The following is a 19768-nucleotide window of genomic DNA, read 5'->3' as shown; positions in this document are numbered from 1 at the left end:
GGGCTTGCTGGTAAGGCCCAGAAGTCTCTGCGGGAGGAGTAGGCTCAAATGCCTCTATCCCCACAACAAATGGGGCAGCCCCCGGAGCAGCCCGAGTCTCATCCCCAACTAAACCCCATCCCAACTCCAAAACCCTCAGACATTAGGGGGCCGGCAGGGGTATGGAGGAGCAGAGGAATCCCAATAACAGGGAAAGGACCCAGGGGTGCGGACTGAACCAAGGTCGAAGCGACCAATGCCCTCAAATCTGACCTAACCAAAACGGGGCAGCCCTGGGGCATTCGAGCGGGCAACCAACCTAGCACGTTGAAAGAACTAAACCAATCAAGTAAGGCGACCGCTGCTTGACCCCCAAGATCTTCCAAAGAAGAAAGGGTAAACTGGAGAACGAGCAGGGAAAAAGATCCGCTCGACCCCAGATCGATGGTGTCAGTGACCCCACAAGCAGCATGATGGCGGCAAAACTGATGGGATCGTCACCCTGAGAGAAGGGTAATGAACAACTTGCAAACTCGCATAAGGCGAGATGGGACTTGGAAGACGCTTCCATGGGTCTGTCAAGCCCCGATGGAGTTCTTCAGGGTTCATAGGGGGTTTTGCTTACGGGAAGCCCAGGTAACGGTGCTGCAAAGTTGGGCGAGCCCCTAAGAGTGTCAACAAGAGGGAAGAGGGCTTAACTGGATCCCTGGGAAGTATACAAGCACAGGAGCATAGAGGGGGGCCACCGAAAATATATGGCCAAAGGGCCAAAAGAAAACCAGCTGGCCCCAAGGGTAGGGTAAATGTCGAGCAGCAGGAACCCCTATGGAAGTAAAGGACCGAAAGCTCTAGGGAAGGCAACCATAGAACCCATGGGTAGTACTTACAGGATGCTTAAGGAAGGTAGCCCTAAGTGCAAGCAGTCCCAGTACACTACATTACTCCTGGCCACCACACCATAAAATGCAAGAAACACCACAATGGCACAAAATCCTGCAGGAAACCAAGACCAGAGTTGACAAAGCACCCCAGAGCGCTTCAGTCTACAAACTGAGGAGCTGGGCAATCAGCGTGGAGGAACGTGGCTTCCCCCTCCCATCCCCTGTGGGGGAGGGGGAGAAGTTGCATGGACAAGAGGCATGGTGTCAGTGGTTAACATTTGCTTGTTTTTCTTGTTTTCTTTTGGGGAATTCTGTTTCTCTGTTCGGTCTTGGGTTTTTTGCAATTTCCTACTGTGTGGAATTTGTTTTGAGATGCCTACCTTTCTGGGTGTCTAACCCCAGTCGATGGCAGACAGGGAATACCCTCAAAATCAAGAGGATTTCCCTAGGCCATTGCTCCTTGCGCCTTTCTGAGGGGGTCAGGTTCTGGCTCGTGGTCCCTAGTAAGCATAACTCCATTGATTGAAGCCCCTAATGTAGAGTATATCAGTACTATATAGCTCCAGGGAGCCAAAGAGGCTCCCACAGAAAATCTGTGTTTTTCTTACCTCAAGAACCTGAGAGTTCTTCATGAGCATGTTTGAGCGGGGAATGCGGTAGTTATCAAATTTCAGGAAACCAATATCATTGGTGTTCATACCCATCCTAGGACCAATTTCACCAACTGTGATTCCTGGTGAAGATAGCAAAATGTTTAACAAAACCTTTAATAAGCCAAGTTTTTAATATTGTATCTAAAAGAAAGTGGGAATAGTTGGACAGCTTCAAGAAAAGTGTGTATGTAAAATAAGGTACTCCAGGCAGATTCATTTAAGCTGTATAGAATAGCCCCATATCTTGGTTACTTTGCTGGTAACTTTGAACGTTCCATCTTGGTGAACACTGGAGGCACACATTTAAACGACCAAAACCTCAGTACAGGGTGGGATATCTTGGATACAAGAGAATTCAGTCACCAGTAAGCTAAATAATAAAGAGGTATGTGTATCTATAAGGCTACATACTGTACTTACTACAGTGATACCTTGGTTTTTTACTCTAATCCATTCCAAGTCAGTATAGAGTAAATGTTAGGCTTATACCGAGGTCACCCCCCCCCAGGGTTTAATTACTGACCCCTCCCATGGATGCAACCCCACAACAAGCTGGCTAACTCCTGGGAAACTGTTTCCTGCTAGGTGGACAGAGGCATTAGGTGATAGGAAATGTGCCCAACCATTACTGTCCCGCCCGAGACTCAAATCCAGAATTCTTGATTGTGGGTTGAGAATGAACCCGATTGTACTACCATGACCCTCGTGATGATTATGTAGCGGTAATACATAGATATCTTAGTAGTTAAGTTATTTGTTAACAGTCTTCACAGTTCACTGATAATTGAACTCACCTTTGAGACTGTGGTGAGTTTCTTCATCCCTTATTTGAACCATGAACAGATGAGGACCATGGCATTGGCCCTTTGTGTACAGTTGGGCCATCACCAATGCATAATTTGCTGTCTTGCCCACTGAAAAATATACAATGTACAGTATAAACTATACAGCTACACAGATGCGGCACAAGAAACGGCAACAGGTATTCCAGGGCTCAGAAAATGGTTACCTTACATTTTCTCTGTTTACATAGTTGAGATTGCATGATCAAATAAATGGCAGAAAATCTGAAGCAAAATGAATCATTAAATAACATTCATCCAAGATTTGTAGAAAACAGGGCCACAAATTCAACCTGAACTATGGAATCTGTAGACCTATAAAAACCCAGGCATTTCGGCAGGCATTTTAACTTTCATTAATATTTATAGAGCTCTTAAATATGATTAATATAGGTAGCCATGTCGTCATGCTGCGGGCATACCCAAAATTCCATGTAAGTGCAGTTCTTTCCCCCTCCAAATATTTAGATATTACCTTATATGTGTGAATACTAGTTTGGAGGTGGAAATTACGGAATTATCATTATTGCAGTATGGTGCAACACCCCTGAGGAAGCGTGTGACCGCCATACCCTCACGTGTGCCAAGTAACACTATCTCAAACTGTTTCCAGCCTGGCGTACAGTGGACTACATCTACGTCCCCTGTCACAGCTGAGACATAATCAGTTTTCATTGTAGATAGTACTTTATTATTCAGAGTCCATATACATATCTATATATCTGATACTGCCATTTATGTATTATTAATCTTCACATTGCAGTAGTATTTTTTGCATTATATATTTTACATATTATCTATGTGTGTGCATATTATATTTATTCTTATTATTGCATAATATGTTACACAAATTAATCTTATAGAATACCCCCCCAAAATGTGTCATGGGAGGCTGGCTCTAGAATTATATAATTTACAGTCATTGCTTAATTAATAGAATTTATTTATATAATCATAGATCTATAAGCCACTGATTTTCTCATTTAATTACTCATTCTGGTCCTTCGAGCTATCTTAGAATTTATCATTATTTACATTCATATAATTATACATTTTCTTAGTATTATACTGGAGCCAGATTTGCCCACAACTGGCTGCAACCGCCAACCCAAAGCGACACAGGTCCGACTAGGCCCAGGAATGTTCACGAGGTAGCATGTAGCCAAGACCCTGTTCGACCTTCAAAAACCCCGCATCCGAATACCAGTCTAAGACATGTTGCCAAAAACGGCAGCAAGGGCAGCGAACTTATGAACATCATGGGCACAGAGATAGACCGCAGGCTGTCTGGCCTTAATAACCCTGCGGACGACCTGGGAGACCTGCACTCGCGAACAGGGAAGGAGGGAAACCGGATCGACCCAAAGCGCGTCCAAGGAAACAGAAGCCGTTGCGTGCAAATAACGGCGCAGGCCACAACCGGACACAAAGGATGTCCGGTTGCCCTCCAGTATTTTCCATGTACAGTATATATTATTTGATACCTCTCTCAACTCCTTTCTACAGAGTACATTTTGAGAGCATTGAGAGAATCCCAATAGTTTAAGTGCTTTGTCATGTCTATGCATCCTGTATATGTTCTCTGAATTCCCTCTATTTCAGCAATCATTCCTGCTCTGAAGTGAGTATCAAGCAGCACTCCAGACAGGACAGTACAAGTGATTTGAATAGTATGACCATTGTGATTGGATCCCTGGAGTTGAAGGTTCTCATAATTCATCCTATCATGATATCCAAACAACACATCAGAAAATGAAGAAACAATGACTTTTTGGTTCATTCTGGAACAAAGTTTGATACTAATTGAGACGGATCGAAACATTGTTGTTTATTCATTTTCTGATGTGTGGTTTGGACATCTTATCTTGAGCCATGTTATTGTGACTTGTCGTCTCCATGCTATTGTTTTTCTAGCTTTCAGTTGTTTTCTATACAACTGCTAGTCCACTACCTCTCCATCGAGAACAGGAACACAGCGAGACCTCTGGAAATTCAACTGATTTCCTGAAAGAACAGTAATAAAGGCGCACAAAGTTTCCTTCCAACTGAGCACCTGCGAGTGACAAAACAGATATCATCTTCCTAGTGAGAATATGAAATTGTCAATTAGCTAGAAGGCATCAGGATCTTTGCTGTAACCACGAAACAGACGAAAATCTGAACTCCAAGAGTGTCAGATCAAGTTGAGAAGCATAGCCCTAATTCCGTAAGAAAATGCAGGAAAACAAGTGGATAGCAAGTTTCGAAGAGAAGATTCATCAACGTTCACAGGGAGAATGATGAACCAAACTCTCGGCAGAAAGGAGTAGTCAATCTTAAGCAGACAAGGAGTCACAATAACGTGGCTGAAATGTTGACCAAACCACACACTAGAAAGTGAAGGGATGACGACATTTCAGTCCGTCCTGTACCATTCTCAAGTCGACAGTCAATCTTAAACTTGTGAAGAATACAGCAGTCCTATCGCATTGTAAAACACTTCCCCCAATCTGGAGACCAGAGTCAAAGAGGGATTAAAGGTGAACAGGCCCTGATCACATTCCAATCATCTTAGGCAGAATATCTTCCTAGACTGGGGAAGAGGATGAACTTTCTGCATCACCTTGTAGGGAAAACCCAACAAATCACAAGTCTGTGCGAAGGAAAGGATCAGACCCCAAAGGTACACTATTTTCATGGCAGGGAAGAAGGAAAGGATCCTCCCACCCAGAAGAGTGAAGAACCACAAGCGCCTGCAAAGTGTGGTGGAGTGATGTAATGGATGATTAACTGGAGTGTAGGGATGTTGGTTCTCTGTGGTGGTGCTCGATATTGTGTGTGTAGGGTGCGGTGAATAAACAGGTGTCAGTTTTCAATACCTTTGGCCAACTTGTTCTATTTTCTACTGGCTGATGTATTCCCATCTGATGAAAGTTAGTGGTAAAGCAATAATGATGATAGTTACTATAATTTCATGAAATGTATGAAAATTCTAAAAAATCAAACAATAAACATATGTATTTTCCTGGTTATATATATTGACATGTAATGCTAATACAACAGTACTGTACCATATCACATAATAGATATAAACAAGCTGACAAAATGTAAATTCCTTTGAAACTATTTCCTATAACAACAGTACATGCTTTATTAGACCATTAAACATGTTAGCTTTGTGGATTTTCCTTTTGCATTATAGATACAATATATACAAGAATAGTATATTGTACACTCTTTTTACCTGATTTTTCCAATTTGATATCTCATTATGCATTAGGAATCAGTATGAACCATCACCAAGAAGTACTGTATGGTGTGTTGCATACCAGTGTTCAAATATTCAGGTCTTACACTATAAAGTGGCAAGTGCTTTATACTTACTGCCTCCTGGCCACCATTTGGTAGCCGAGATGCAAGGTGTATGAAGGATAAACTCCTGAGTATCGGGACTGTAGGTGGCTGTTGTCTCTAACCCTCTCAGGAAGGTTCCATGGCCCATCTCAGTCTGGAAAATTACATTGTGTGACCAGATAAAATATATTCTAGTGAGACTGGTCAACTGCCACAGCAGGTACATAGTTACCTTATCAACACAAAGTTCCCTACATGTTTTCAAGGTTACATACATTAAATTAGAGTAATGCAACTAGATACTCCACAAAGTAGTTTTAAGTCCCGCCTTCTTCAAAGTAGTAATAAATGCCTCAATAAAATCAATCCCATCAAATTCCTACAGCATTACAATTAACTATGTGGCATGTCACCCACTCTTTGCACCTTTATTAGGAAAGTCAAATTCTGGCTCAAGATCCCTGGTAGGATAGAGCTTTACTGTTGATATGACCTAGTAGATGGAAGCCATCTCAGTGAAATAGCTTCACAGAGCACAAGGGGGCTCCCCCAGAAAAGGCAAAATGAAGCTCAGAATTATATTTGACAATTACTCAATTACTGCCAAAATTCTTAATGTGTAAGAAAAACTATACATTCAAACATTCAGGAGTGAATATTTTAAATCAGTCTAATAATAAGACTAAAGCTCAACTCGGTAAATCATCTCACATATCAGGAAAAGTTGAGGGCCACAGGGCTAACAACCCTGCAATCCAGGTATAACAGGGCAGATCTCATTGAGACTTAAAATACTGAACAGTTTGAAGATGTTGATCCAGAAAATTTCTTCAGAAGGTCAGATGTAACACAAACAAGGGGCAATGGTTTCAACCTCAACAAACCACATTGTAGGACTGAGAACAGGAGATGCTTTTTCACCCACAGGGTTATAGACCCACAGAACTGCCTACCTGCCAAAGCCGTAAATGCCAAAACTCTGTTAACTTTTAAAGTACATTTGGAAAAGATCATCTAGGCAAATGGAGGGAGCTTCGACAAGCCTCCGGCTTCCTGTCCTCATTCGAGGTCACTAGTGTTAGTGGCTCTCAGGTAAATTCGGGTATGGCAATGAAAATAACAATGTGTAATACAATTATTTAAACACAAATGCAACTGAAATTCTGGATGGCTTTTCGTATTAAATGTTTGGGCTGTACCAGTTGTACAGAGTAATAATAACTGCAGCACTTTCCACTCCTCAGGCAGATAACATCTTCCAACATCACGATACCAACATATTCTGCCAAGAAACTAATCACAGTACAGGTAGATGAATGGATAGAACCATCAGTGTGTATATTGTTTGTGTTTTTTTGTCTTAATTTCAGTTTGTAGATTGTGTATGTGTTTAAGGATATTTAATCTAGTAGATTATCATCTAATGCAAACTAAATATGTACTCTGATTAGTTAAAAAATCCTCAGTTCTTTAACCCTTAGGCAGAGGTTATCGTCATACATTGATTTGTGAAGTCAGTCAGTGGTTATCATCATATGACAATTTAAACAATTATGGTCTGGGTTTTACATATATGATGCAAATAAGGTTTGTAATAGGTCTATGTAGATGTAAGGAAGTTTTCCTGAACCCTTTGAAAAAATCCTGCTATCATTTCATGGTTACATAACTTGATGAATGCATTACTGGTTGTAATGGAGTACCAGGTAAACTAATCATCAATTGAAACATTATCATGTGTTATGTTAATTGTGTGATTTATCAAGTTATTCAACACATACTTTTGTAAATAAAGAGAACCAAGTGATAAACAATCAATAAAACATCCTAGGATAACAGAGGAAGGATCAGCAGTATTGGGCACCAGGTGTTGACAGGCGCCAGACACAGCGCCATGCACCTCTTGAGATTTATCGAAGGCCACAACACACCCTTCGAAAGTATTTATTATTTCACCCAGAGAAATTTTAAATATTCACTTATTTTTGGCTTTCTTACATTTGACATACAAATCGATAATACTATAATGAACAATTATTTTGGGGAATTTTTATATTTGTTTTCACATAAGCAGGTATTACCATTTCTCCATAGCAGCTGTCCAAGGGTTAAACAATTAAAAGTGATGTAGTGCTTCTGTTTTTGTACAAATAATTTATCAAAATCAAGCTAATCTCACCTGAGCATATGTGCCGATAATTCTCCCACTTGTGGCAAGAGGTACCCACTTCTTCTTCTGCTCAGGTGTTCCTTGTCCCTTGATGCCTGGGATAAACATACCCCAGTGAAGCATCAGAGGGTTACCATCCTTCAGTATTCTCCTAATGACATAATTGTCCATGATGCTGCTGTTAAGAAAGTGTGTCTTAATAAGATTCTGTTTATATATTTAGTTAGCAAGTGCACCTCAATGTGCAATTTTTCACAGAAACTTTTAGTGCTTTATTAACATACTCCCAAGTGTTACACATTTAATAATTTGGTTTAAGAATTATCTAAGTTGCTTTTAGACAATGAAGCTGATGCACTAGAAATAAATAATCAATTTGAAAATACTGACACACCAATGGTAGAACTGACTACCATTAGTATACACGAAACATTTTGTTTTACCTTGCATTTTTTCCTTCTTTTGAAGCTTTCATGATGGTGTAGCATGATTTCCGTAATTCATTACTGACACGCTCTTCATGACTCAAATATTCTGGAGGAATTTTATCTACATACTCAGGATCTTCAAGGAACTGCTTCTCTAGAAAAAAAAAGTTGGATGTAATGAAACACAATCTTCTGAGCGAGCCCTGGAGGCTTTCTGGAGCTTATCATGCTAATGTACGTTATATTAGACCAGAAAATTAGCTATGGAGTTCAGACCTACCAAGGACCATAAGCCAGAACCTGGGCCCCTTCAGAGAAGTTTCAGGGAGCAATGGCCCTGGAAAACCCATCTGTGGTTGGGGTTTTTCCTTATCTGCCATTGACCGGGGTTAGGCACACAGAAAGGTAGGCATAACAAAACAAACCCCATATGGTAAAAACTAACAACAAAAACAGAACAGAGCGGTAGAACTCCCTTCAATCCCTAGGAAACAAGCAAACGTAACACACTACTGCTGCGACGCTCATCTGCGCAGCCCTCCCCTCGCCCGACCCGACCCCCAGAGGACAATGCCAACAAAAAATCTTGGAAAAACAGTTTTGAATTTAAGGGGCCACCACAAACCGAGGAGAGGAAAGATAAGAGAGCACCTTGTCCAAGGACCAGGACGGCTCAGGCACAGCCTGAGCAGGCCGGAGGTAAAACAAAGCACGAAACAGCGTACAGAATGGGGCGAATGTGACGTCCACCCCGAACACAAGCTGGAGCGGCTCCGCCAGTGCCGCACGATACAAGGCGACAGTAAGAAGCATCAAATGATGGTCCTAAAAAAGCCAAGAAAGGACAAAACAACCCGATCCGAAATTGAAGACAACCTACGAAGAGCAAGAAAATGGCGAAAAAAGTGCCAGGAACATCATACAGTTGCCGAGACAAAGCCCACAGGTGGAACACCATCAACGAAACCATCTGAATACCATAGAAATGGTGATACACCTGCGTCAAGAAGACCAGACACAAAGAGCAGAGGAGAAGGCCAAACCAGCCACGTACTGGACTGGTCCGACCTGCCGAAAGAGGCGGACCTGCTGGAAACGTCCAGGGCTCGAACACTAAACAAGCAGTGCCTGAAAACAAGGCTGGGCCGGCCACCAAAGGGCCACGAGGACTACTCTCCCTGGGAAGGACTCCAACCGAGCCAGAACCCGAAGCAACAGCTGGACTGGGGGGGGGGGGGGGGGTAAGAGGTACAGGTACCTCCACCTCGACCAGTCCTGCCGAAAGGCATCCACTGCGAATGCCTCGCAGACGGGGAAGGGCGCCCCACATAAAATGAGAGATGCCGAGACAACGCCGACGTGAAGATGTCCATGTCTGGGAGTACGTACATCTGGCAGGGCCAACGAAACGAGACAGCGTCGACCGTCTATTCCGTGAACAGGGGAACGAACCGAGACAGGCCATCCATTAGGACCTTGGACACTCGCCGGACATGAACCGCATGGAGAGCCAAACCACGAGAATCCAACAGATGAGCTACTCGAAGGGACCAACCCCAAAGAGACAAGAACCAAAGAGAACCCCCGTGGTTCCGGCAATGAACCACTGGAGAACAGTCCGAATGGAGCCGGATGGTAGAGCCCCGAGTGACCTGAACCCTCTGAAGCGCAAACCAGACTGCTGTGAACTCCCGATCCATGCTGTGAGCACAACGGAAGCAGGGACCCCACCATCCCTGGCCGGCCTGGTGAGCACTGGCCACAAAGCCCCAGCCGAGAGGCGACCCATCCGTGAAAACATCGAGCGAGGCACAGAACCCCCAGAAGCCCCAAAGAGGAAGCTGGCAACGCAGCAACTAACACAAGGCCCCCGGAGTACAAAACCCAACAATCGTGAGAGAGGCAGAAGGGGGCATCCCTGAAGAAACCAAAACAGATGCCGAGGCCAAACCCGACCCGGCGGGTAGACCAGCACGGCGAAGTTCAAACTCCCTCATAACTGCTCAAGCAACCACCGAGTGATCCAGGACTCTCTCAGAAATAGCCAAAGCCGTTTTTCTGGAGGAAGAGACAAAGAAATGGTCCGAGAGTCCCAAACAAGACCCAGCCAGGTTCGAACCCGGGACAGAACCAGATGGAATGTCCTCCAATTCACCAGAAACCCTTGGAAAGAACCACACCCCTGGTGAGCAGACAAGCAGACCGACTGGGAGCCCACACCAGCCAGTCGTCGAGGTAGGCCAGAAAACCGAATCCCGAACAGACCCAGACAGGTCACCAAAATCCGGTAAAGATGAGTAAATACGTGAGGTGCCAATACAAACTATGGAAAGCAACGAAAGCGGCAAGCCTGAAGCCTCACCACTAACTGTGCCAGTCCAGGAACCCTGGAGAGGAATATGCCAAGAAGTGACCCGGAGGTCCAGGGACACCATACAGGCACCCGGCCCCAACAGAAGCCGAACTGGAGACAACAGTCAGCCGAAGAGGCAAAGAATCCAGGGTGCAGACTGAACAAGTCCAGAAGAACCTCAGATTTGCAAAGTCCCATGTCGGCAACCCCGGAAGGATGAGGTGGATCGACAACGTCCAAACGCACCCACATCATGATGACATGACGAAGCGCAGGGGAAGAATTCCACCCTGCCAGCCCTGAACCCCCAAAAGGGGGGAAGGAGCCACCCGACACCACCAGTGGCTGGAAGGCAACCAAAAAATGCCCACGAACTGCGGGACCAAGCGTGAACCAACAGAGCAAGTCTCCCCCCCCCCAGCGCCCCGTCAACAGCGAAGGAGTCGGACCCCTGTCCGAAAGAAAATGTATATATATACTGTATAAAAGTATATATATACTTTTCAGTCGCATATAGTCCTGGGGACCATTCAGGCTTGTTCGCATTTGTGTTCCTCACGTGTGCCCCAAAGAATGAGGTGATTTGGTAAAATGCTATGCCCAAGATTACCATCCGAGTTGCCGGCGGGGAAGTGGTTCAAATAGCTTCGGCTATCACTTCCTTCTGTCCGGCCGTGATGGTCAAGCGGATTAAGGCGCCCTGTAGTTACCAGTTGCGTTGCTCCTGGGAGTATGGGTTCGAGTCACTTCTGGGGTGTGAGTTTTCAGTCGCATATAGTCCTGGGGACCATTCAGGCTTGTTCGCATACTGTATATATACAGTATATATATATATACTCCAGGAGTATATATATATATACTCTATAGAGCCTCCGGGACTCACCCACAAAATGGCATTTCATTACATTCAACACTGATGAACCTTGCAGTTGTTTGTAAAGCATTTGCTTACTTTCTGGATGTTTTCTCAGTGGGGTGGTGGGCATTCATTTGCTTCTTGCACCTCTGTCTCTGATCCCCAGTAGTCCAAATAGAACTGCTGTGACTGATGTGACCCATTATAAAGAGTTATTTCAGTAAGATGTGTTATATAAGGGTCTGCTGTACCTGTCTGCTTGTAAAACTAGAATATACCTCTTAGTTTGAAGAACTTTGATTGACTGTACATCTGTTAATTTATAAATCACTGCAAATTACCATTATTTATCTCAATCATTATGCCAGCTTTAATATTTCATTCAACCTAATTAATTTATAGCTGCTCACTGTACTAATATGAATGAATACAATGAATGCTTATGCACCAAAATATATTGTACTTTCTTGCAAATGAATAAATGATGTACATAAATAATACAAGTATAAATTGGCTGGGTTTTCTTAGTGCTATCATAAAGAATTCATTTATTTGCTAGAATGGCAAATGGCTCCCACCACTATGTCAGAAACCAAGTTCCAGTAGAGATAAATAAAATTATGAATTGTACCAAATGATCGTCGACTGGCAGTTTTCTCCACCCCTCCATCAATAATGTTAGTAAGCTCTTCTATGTTAAAGTTGCAGTTGGCTCGCTCTTTTCTAAGTTCTGCAACACATTCCAGCTCTCTTGATGGCTTCATCATGCTTTTTATGTTTTCTTACAATCCTGAAAGATAAATAATTATGTAAACATACAATATCTTCAAGAAGTTATATTTGTTGATAAATAGTCCAATATAAACTGGCTCTTTAATAAAGAAATGATAAATTGTACAATATTTCTATCATATGCAGCTCACTAACGGCCGGTGTGGATCCCTTGCATGTGACATCACACAGTCAATGGTGTATGTCAGCACTTCAAGTGGTCAAGCACTGTTGGGTTCACAAGCAGTTTACAGTTAGTTCTGATTAAGAAGTTGAAGTGATAGCTCAAGTACTGAACACAACAAGAACTTTTGTTAGCATTAGCAGGGGAGCCGGCTCACCGGAGGCAGCAGCCCACCACAGCAGTTCTTGAACGATGAAAAACTGCTGACCAGAGGGAAGAAGAGTGAAAGGATGCCTCCAGAGCTCACCCAGAAAATGTAGTTTCATTACATTCAAAGTTGGGTTTCTGTTGGTATTCCACAGGATGAGTATGGGTGTACAATTATGTACTCATACAATTGTGCACCTCATACTCACCCACAGGGTGAGTATGGGGTGCACAATAAACTACCACCCACAGGGTGAGTATGGGGTGAACAATAAACTACCACCCACAGGGTTAGTATGGGGTGCACAATAAACTACCACCCACGGGGTGAGTATGGGGTGCACAATAAACTACCACCCACAGGGTGAGTATGGGGTGCACAATAAACTACCACCCACAGGGTGAGTATGGGGTGCACAATAAACTACCACCCACAGGGTGAGTATGGTGTGCACAATAAACTACCACCCACAGGGTGAGTATGGGGTGCACAATAAGCTACCACCCACAGGGTTAGTATGGGGTGCACAATAAACTACCACCCACAGGGTGAGTATGGGATGCACAATAAGCTACCACCCACAGGGTTAGTATGGGGTGCACAATAAACTGCCACCCACAGGGTGAGTATGGGGTGCACAATAAACTACCACCCACAGGATGAGTATGGGGTGCACAATAAACTACCACCAACAGGGTGAGTATGGGGTGCACAATAAACTGCCACCCACAGGGTGAGTATGGGGTGCACAATAAACTACCACCCACAGGGTTAGTATAGGGTGCACAATAAACTACCACCCACAGGGTGAGTATGGGGTGCACAATAAACTACCACCCAAGGGGTGAGTATGAGGTGCACAATAAACTACCACCCATGGGGTGAGTATGGGGTGCACAATAAACTACCACCCATGGGGTGAGTATGGGGTGCACAATAAACTACCACCCACAGGGTTAGTATAGGGTGCACAATAAACTACCACCCACAGGGTGAGTATGGGGTGCACAATAAACTACCACCCAAGGGGTGAGTATGGGGTGCACAATAAACTACCACCCAAGGGGTGAGTATGAGGTGCACAATAAACTACCACCCAAGGGGTGAGTATGAGGTGCACAATAAACTACCACCCATGGGGTGAGTATGGGGTGCACAATAAACTACCACCCATGGGGTGAGTATGGGGTGCACAATAAACTACCACCCACAGGGTTAGTATAGGGTGCACAATAAACTACCACCCACAGGGTTAGTATAGGGTGCACAATAAACTACCACCCACAGGGTGAGTATGGGGTGCACAATAAACTACCACCCAAGGGGTGAGTATGGGGTGCACAATAAACTACCACCCAAGGGGTGAGTATGAGGTGCACAATAAGCTACCACCCACAGGGTGAGTATGGGGTGCACAATAGCTACCACCCACAGGGTGAGTATGGGGTGCACAATAAGCTACCACCCATGGGGTGAGTATGGGGTGCACAATAAACTACCACCAACAGGGTGAGTATGGGGTGCACAATAAGCTACCACCCATGGGGTGAGTATGGGGTGCACAATAAACTACCACCCATAAGGTGAGTATGAGGTGCACAATAAACTACCACCCACAGGGTGAGTATGGGGTGCACAATAAACTACCACCCACAGGATGAGTATGGGGTGTACAATAAACTACCACCCATGAGGTGAGTATGGGGTGCACAATAAACTACCACCCACAGGATGAGTATGGGGTGCACAATAAACTACCACCCACAGGATGAGTATGGGGTGCACAATAAACTACCACCCACAGGATGAGTATGGGGTGCACAATAAACTACCACCCATAGGGTGAGTATGGGGTGCACAATAAACTACAATAATCAAAACAAATCTTACTGATCAGTTACATCAAGAAACACTTGACTGGAGAAAGAAAACGGAGAAAGGAACTACCATCCAATCTTGAGGGAACTCAACTAACCACGAATAAGCGACAAAGAGAAAATTAGAACTTGATTTTACCTGAATCTTTCTGAGAGCCACCATACCAGGAAGCGTTGAGGACCTCAGGGATAATTTGGAGAACAAGTGATCCAAATGAAACAATTTGGAGGATGTTCATCCGGACAATTTCTTCAAACGGTTAATTAAAAAAAATAATTCATTGTGTCGGGGGACAGAAAGCTAGAGTATTCACACACGCTAGGCTTTTATCGAGGTGTCCCCTCCCCCCCCCCCCCCCCCCACCAAGGTCGAATGACTGACCCCCGCCCAGGATGCGACGAATTGACTAGCTTCCGAGTACCTACTTATTGCTAAGTGAATGGAAATGTGCCCAACCATTTATGTTCCGCCCGGGATTAGAACACGGAATTCTCGATTGTGCGTCGAGGACAAACCCGACTGTATTATCGGGACACTATATAACACAAACATGAAACGACGGTAATTTCAAGGTCAACAAGCCACAATGCAAGTCTGAAAACGGGGGATGTTTTTCTTCGCCTACCAGCCTTAGCCGTAAATACCAATTCTGTTAAATTTTAAAATCCATCTGGAAAAAAATCATCAGGGAAAATGAGAAGCCCTTTGACAAGCCGCCGACTTCCTCTCCTCGTCGAGGCCACTAGAGGCCATCAGGTAAATTCAGCTTTGTTTACTGCTGCCCCTACCTGTTGGGCAACGTTCAGTGAGTGGTGGATTTTGACTTATGAAGGTCCTTTTTCTTCATCAATCTGTTGCAAGGTAATGTTATCAATTGGGTAGTTGTGACGTGGGTTGTTAAGCCCCACATGCAAGGTTTTGTCGATATTAAATAGCATTTGCCAGTCTTCTGACCACTTGTGGAGTTCATGTAGATATCTATGTAAGGTTTCAATATAATTTTAATTTCCCAATTTACCATAAATCTTTATGTCATCAGCAAATATGATGATGTGGTTTGTAATATTCTCATCTATGTCTCATTGACGTATATGACAAAAAGGGTTGGTCCCAAAATAGACCCTTGTGGTACCCCACTGACCACATTTCTCTAATCATATTCATTCCCATTTAGCACGACCCTCTGTTTCCCTTGTTCTTACCATTGTTTTATCCATTCTAGTATTCTACAGTTTATTCCTTGTGTCTGTAAGCTCCTTGTTAGTACACACAGAAATCACAATAGCGTGATATATCAAATGAACAAATCCACAAGGGCCGTGAAGAGGGTTCGAACCTACACACGGGATGTTCCCAGATGCACCTCAGTCAACTGTGCCACGACATGGACCATGTCGTGGCACAGTTGACTAAGGCGCATCTGGGAACATCCCGTGTGTAGGTTCGAACCCTCATCACGATCTTTGTGAATATGCTCCTTGTTAGTCTTTCATGTGGTATTTATCAAAGGCTTTAGCAAAATCCTTGTATTGTACATCTACCGGAAGTCCTTTGTCAGAGTAAATGTGAGCAGGTTTGTAAGGCAGGATCTATTTTTAACAAACCCATGTTGCGTCAATTTTACAAGATTGTTCAAAAACCAGTCCTCTTAAAAATAACGTCGCTTTTGGCCGTTTGCCAGTATGGCCGAAAGTGGACGAAATTTGAAAATGAAAAAAATGAAAATAAATTTTGGATTTTTTTCAACAACAGTAAGTTAAGGTCCTCTGGTAGGTTAGGTGGGCAGGAAATTCTTATAAAGTTTCAAAAGTTATGAAAAACGTTAATTGAAAGTTTCCTCTCCTAACCTTACCGAGTAAGCCGGACGACTCAAACAGAAAACGAGACAGTACGTCACTTTTGTGAGTCTATTTCATTTCAAATTACGTTCACTTATGGCCATAGCGCGCATACGAGCGATAAGTGACGTTATTTTTAAGAGGACGGGTTGACCATCGATTCCATCCCTTGAGATTCTCTCCGTGAGCTTACAGATGTGTTATGTAAAGCTGATCGGAAGGTAGTTTTCTGCCGAGATCTTTCTACCTTTTTTGAAAATAGGAGTGACATTTTCATATTTCCAATCAAGGGATCAATCCCTTGGTCCAGAATTTTTTTAAAAGAGTTTCAGTGGTAGGCATAGTTAGTCTACCAGGTCCAAAGTTAAGACTTTGGATTGAGTTCCATCCACACCTGGGGCGTTTAAGTATTTTAGTTTGTCAATGCTCTTCCTGACTACGTCCCACGTTATGGGTATATATTTCTTAATTTGTTATCTTCACCTACAAACATTTGTGTGGGTATTGGGATGTCGTCTAATCTTTCTAGTGTGAACACTGACGTAACACTCATAATGGCACGCAACACATCAACTCGCAATGGCAGTCAATATCGCATTTCACAATCGTTCTCAACACCCCATCTCAGTGTTACTCAACACCATATATGACAGTGACTTTCAATACCCCATCTCAATGGCACTCAATACCCTATATCATAGTGGCAATCAATACCCCACCTCATAATATCACTCTGACAAACATTTTCTTACAATGGTTTTCTGACACGGTCTTCTGGCAGTGGTTCTCCTGCCGCAACTGTCCTGGTGCGAAAGAATGTATGCGAGGACCCATGAGCTCTTGTGTCACGGTGATTCAGCCGAGATAACCTACCTCTCGACCTAAGATACAGCACATGCATTTATCTCCTGACTGCATTCTTATCTTCGTTATATAACCTTGAAAGGGTTTAAGACAACAGTTTGATATTTGGTTTATTCAGTGTTTTGTATTATTGTGGAAGAGATCTTGACAAAAGTAACTCATAAACCCTATTCCTATGCCAAACTCACACATATTTAGGCAAGTGCCTCTTTAACTTCTTGCAAATCCCTAAACATGCTAAACATAAATTCACTCCATACATTCTCTTGTGTCAATTACATTTATAAAACCCCTTTTTTAAGTGCAAACCCTGTTCTGAAACTCTTCCTGGACAGATGTAATAATTCACCACACCAGACATAAATATCTCTTTGATATCCCAAGAGTCAAACTTAATCTGTTTAAAGACTATGGAAATAAAGAGACCTAGTCTATGGAACTCACTCCCTAATGAATTGAAAAGCTGTCCAACTTTTGCCTTATTCAAAAATAAAACCAAAAAGTACCTAATTTCATCTTCACAGTTTCCTACCTTGTGCTTTAACTCGCACTGCATCTAGTGCTATCCAATCCCTCAATATTTGTACCTAAGCCATATTACTTTACCATTGTAATCTTAGATATCATCTGTTATCATGATTGTTATTTTGATTGCATATTCTACTGCATTACTCCTTGAAATGATCCTCAAATTGTGCTTCAGTGAACCAATGTATAGCCCTGAAATGTTATCCTTATGTACCTAGTAATACTTGTTCATTATAGTGTATTGTTATTATTGGGTATTATTGTAATTTTTGTTTTTGTGTCAAAATTTCTTACAATGTACCTGTAAATTTTTGTTGTCAACTTTACTGTAATTTATCTACTTAAAATTATCTGTACCTGTAAAGTAAAGCTGTAAAGTACCTGTAAACATTTTTTGTCAATTTTACTGTAAATTATCTACTTGTAAATTATTTGTTAGTTTAAGGACTTGCCCGAAACGTTTTGAGTGCTAGTGGCTTTACAAGAATGTAAAATCAACTTCATTTTTATGTTCTCTCTTAGCCCCCAATGTACCTTCTTTTGTGTGTATATTATATATATATAAATAAAAATGGAAATGTTCGTTTGTTCAAAATCGCTCATCTCCGAAAGTTCTTCCCCGATTGCTTTGAAATTTTCACACAATGTTCCATTCGCATCCGGCCAGGTTTTTATATAAATGCTGTATAGATGTCACATCTGTGACGGTAAAAAACATGCTTTTTCTGAAAAACTGTGTTTTTCTTGTTTTTCAAGTGGGAGAAATCTTCGAAACCTCTTTACCGATTGCTTTGAAATTTTGACACAACGTTGCATTCGAATAGGCGCGTCTTTTTATATACATATTATATAGATGCCACCCCTGTGACAGGTAAAATCATGCGTTTTTGAAAAACAGCGCCATCTGTTGCATGTAAGAACAACACACATGCTGTACTAGATATGTTACGATTCCATTTCAATGTTTCTGATTGCATTGATAAATTTAATTTTCCTAGATTTTGATTTATTTTCATTTTGATTTAATTATTTTGTGTGAATTGCATTGGAATTGAGCTGTGTTGTTTACCAGACTGTTTATTTCGTGAGAATAGTTTATTTTTATATTTTTTCATATTTTCATTTAATTTTTTAACTTTTTTTTCTTATACTTCAGTGATGGGAACATTAAATCACTTGATATTCCCAGTTTTCTGACGTGAACATCAGACCATTTGGGAAGGTATCGGACGAGGGAGTGGGGAATGGTGGGGATGATGAGGGGACGGAAGTGAGAGATGGTGCGGAGGACGAGGGGACAAGGGAGGGGGTAATGGTAGGGAAGGACGAGGGGACGGGGGAGTTTGGGATGGTGGGACGGGGGAGTTTGGGATGGGGGAATAGATAATGGTGGGGAAGACAAAGGGACAGGGGAGTGGGGCATGCTGGGAAGGAAGAGGGGATGGTGGAGTGGGGAATGGTGGGGAAGACGAGGGGACAGTGGAGTGGGGAATGTTTGGGAGGCCGAGGAGATGGGTGAGGGTGGAATGGTGGGGAGGACTGGGGGGACAGGGAAGGTTGCTGTGGCCGGGTACTGCTAGTATATAAATAAATATGCAAGATTCTTGAGAGGATTGTCCTTGGTAGACTAATGGTGCAAATCAAGTCTTAACTTGCACGGTTTTCTTCCAGGGAAGACTATTTACACCGATGGTTCCCTACACCATCGAGGCAACCCTGGGGGTCTCACGGCTGAGTGGACGGCGCTTGGTGGTCGTAGTCCTAATGACTCGGGTTCGATTCCTGATGGAGGTGGAAACAAATGGGCAGTTTGTTTCTCTACCTCTGGGCAGAGGCAGAGAACCGCTAATCTTCTATAGTTATTAATCATTAGCTTAAATTTGCCTATGTTTATTATTCAACATTTCTTTGATTTCATTTATTACCTAGGTTGCCTAGCCTTGCCATGCTCCCTTACTCCATTGTACCCCTGGCTTTGCCTGCATCTCAAATTGCAAATTGTTACTTACAGTGTACCTGTGAGTACTCGTATGCAATCTACCTCATTTTTGCTCAATTTGTT

The 19768-nt window shown here is 42.9% G+C and overlaps 1 protein-coding gene across 8 annotated transcripts in view; it reads right to left on the bottom strand.

Annotated features, from left to right (window-relative positions):
• Positions 1–19768, bottom strand: part of LOC138349726 (peroxisomal acyl-coenzyme A oxidase 1-like) — a 235755-nt gene that overhangs the window by 48405 nt on the left and 167582 nt on the right. For 2 of the 8 annotated variants that reach the window (XM_069321650.1, XM_069321657.1), the window contains exons 1-7: positions 17067–17169; positions 12127–12285; positions 8302–8440; positions 7868–8036; positions 5719–5842; positions 2308–2427; positions 1469–1593 (exon numbers count right to left, since the gene is read on the bottom strand). In XM_069321650.1, the coding sequence (XP_069177751.1) occupies positions 1469–1593; positions 2308–2427; positions 5719–5842; positions 7868–8036; positions 8302–8440; positions 12127–12262 (813 nt within the window). In that variant the 5' untranslated portion in view covers positions 12263–12285; positions 17067–17169. Of the gene's footprint in view, positions 1–1468; positions 1594–2307; positions 2428–5718; positions 5843–7867; positions 8037–8301; positions 8441–12126; positions 12286–12607; positions 12798–14400; positions 14480–14614; positions 14767–17033; positions 17170–19768 lie in introns of those variants that run through there. The other 6 variants (XM_069321656.1, XM_069321651.1, XM_069321653.1 and 3 more) reach the window with 6 other exon arrangements.

This window comes from Procambarus clarkii, chromosome 10 (genome assembly GCF_040958095.1).
Source record: "Procambarus clarkii isolate CNS0578487 chromosome 10, FALCON_Pclarkii_2.0, whole genome shotgun sequence".
Taxonomy (NCBI): Eukaryota; Metazoa; Arthropoda; class Malacostraca; order Decapoda; family Cambaridae; genus Procambarus; species Procambarus clarkii.
The sequence above is the reverse complement of the archived record's forward strand: the minus strand, read 5'-3'. Positions and strand labels throughout refer to the sequence as shown.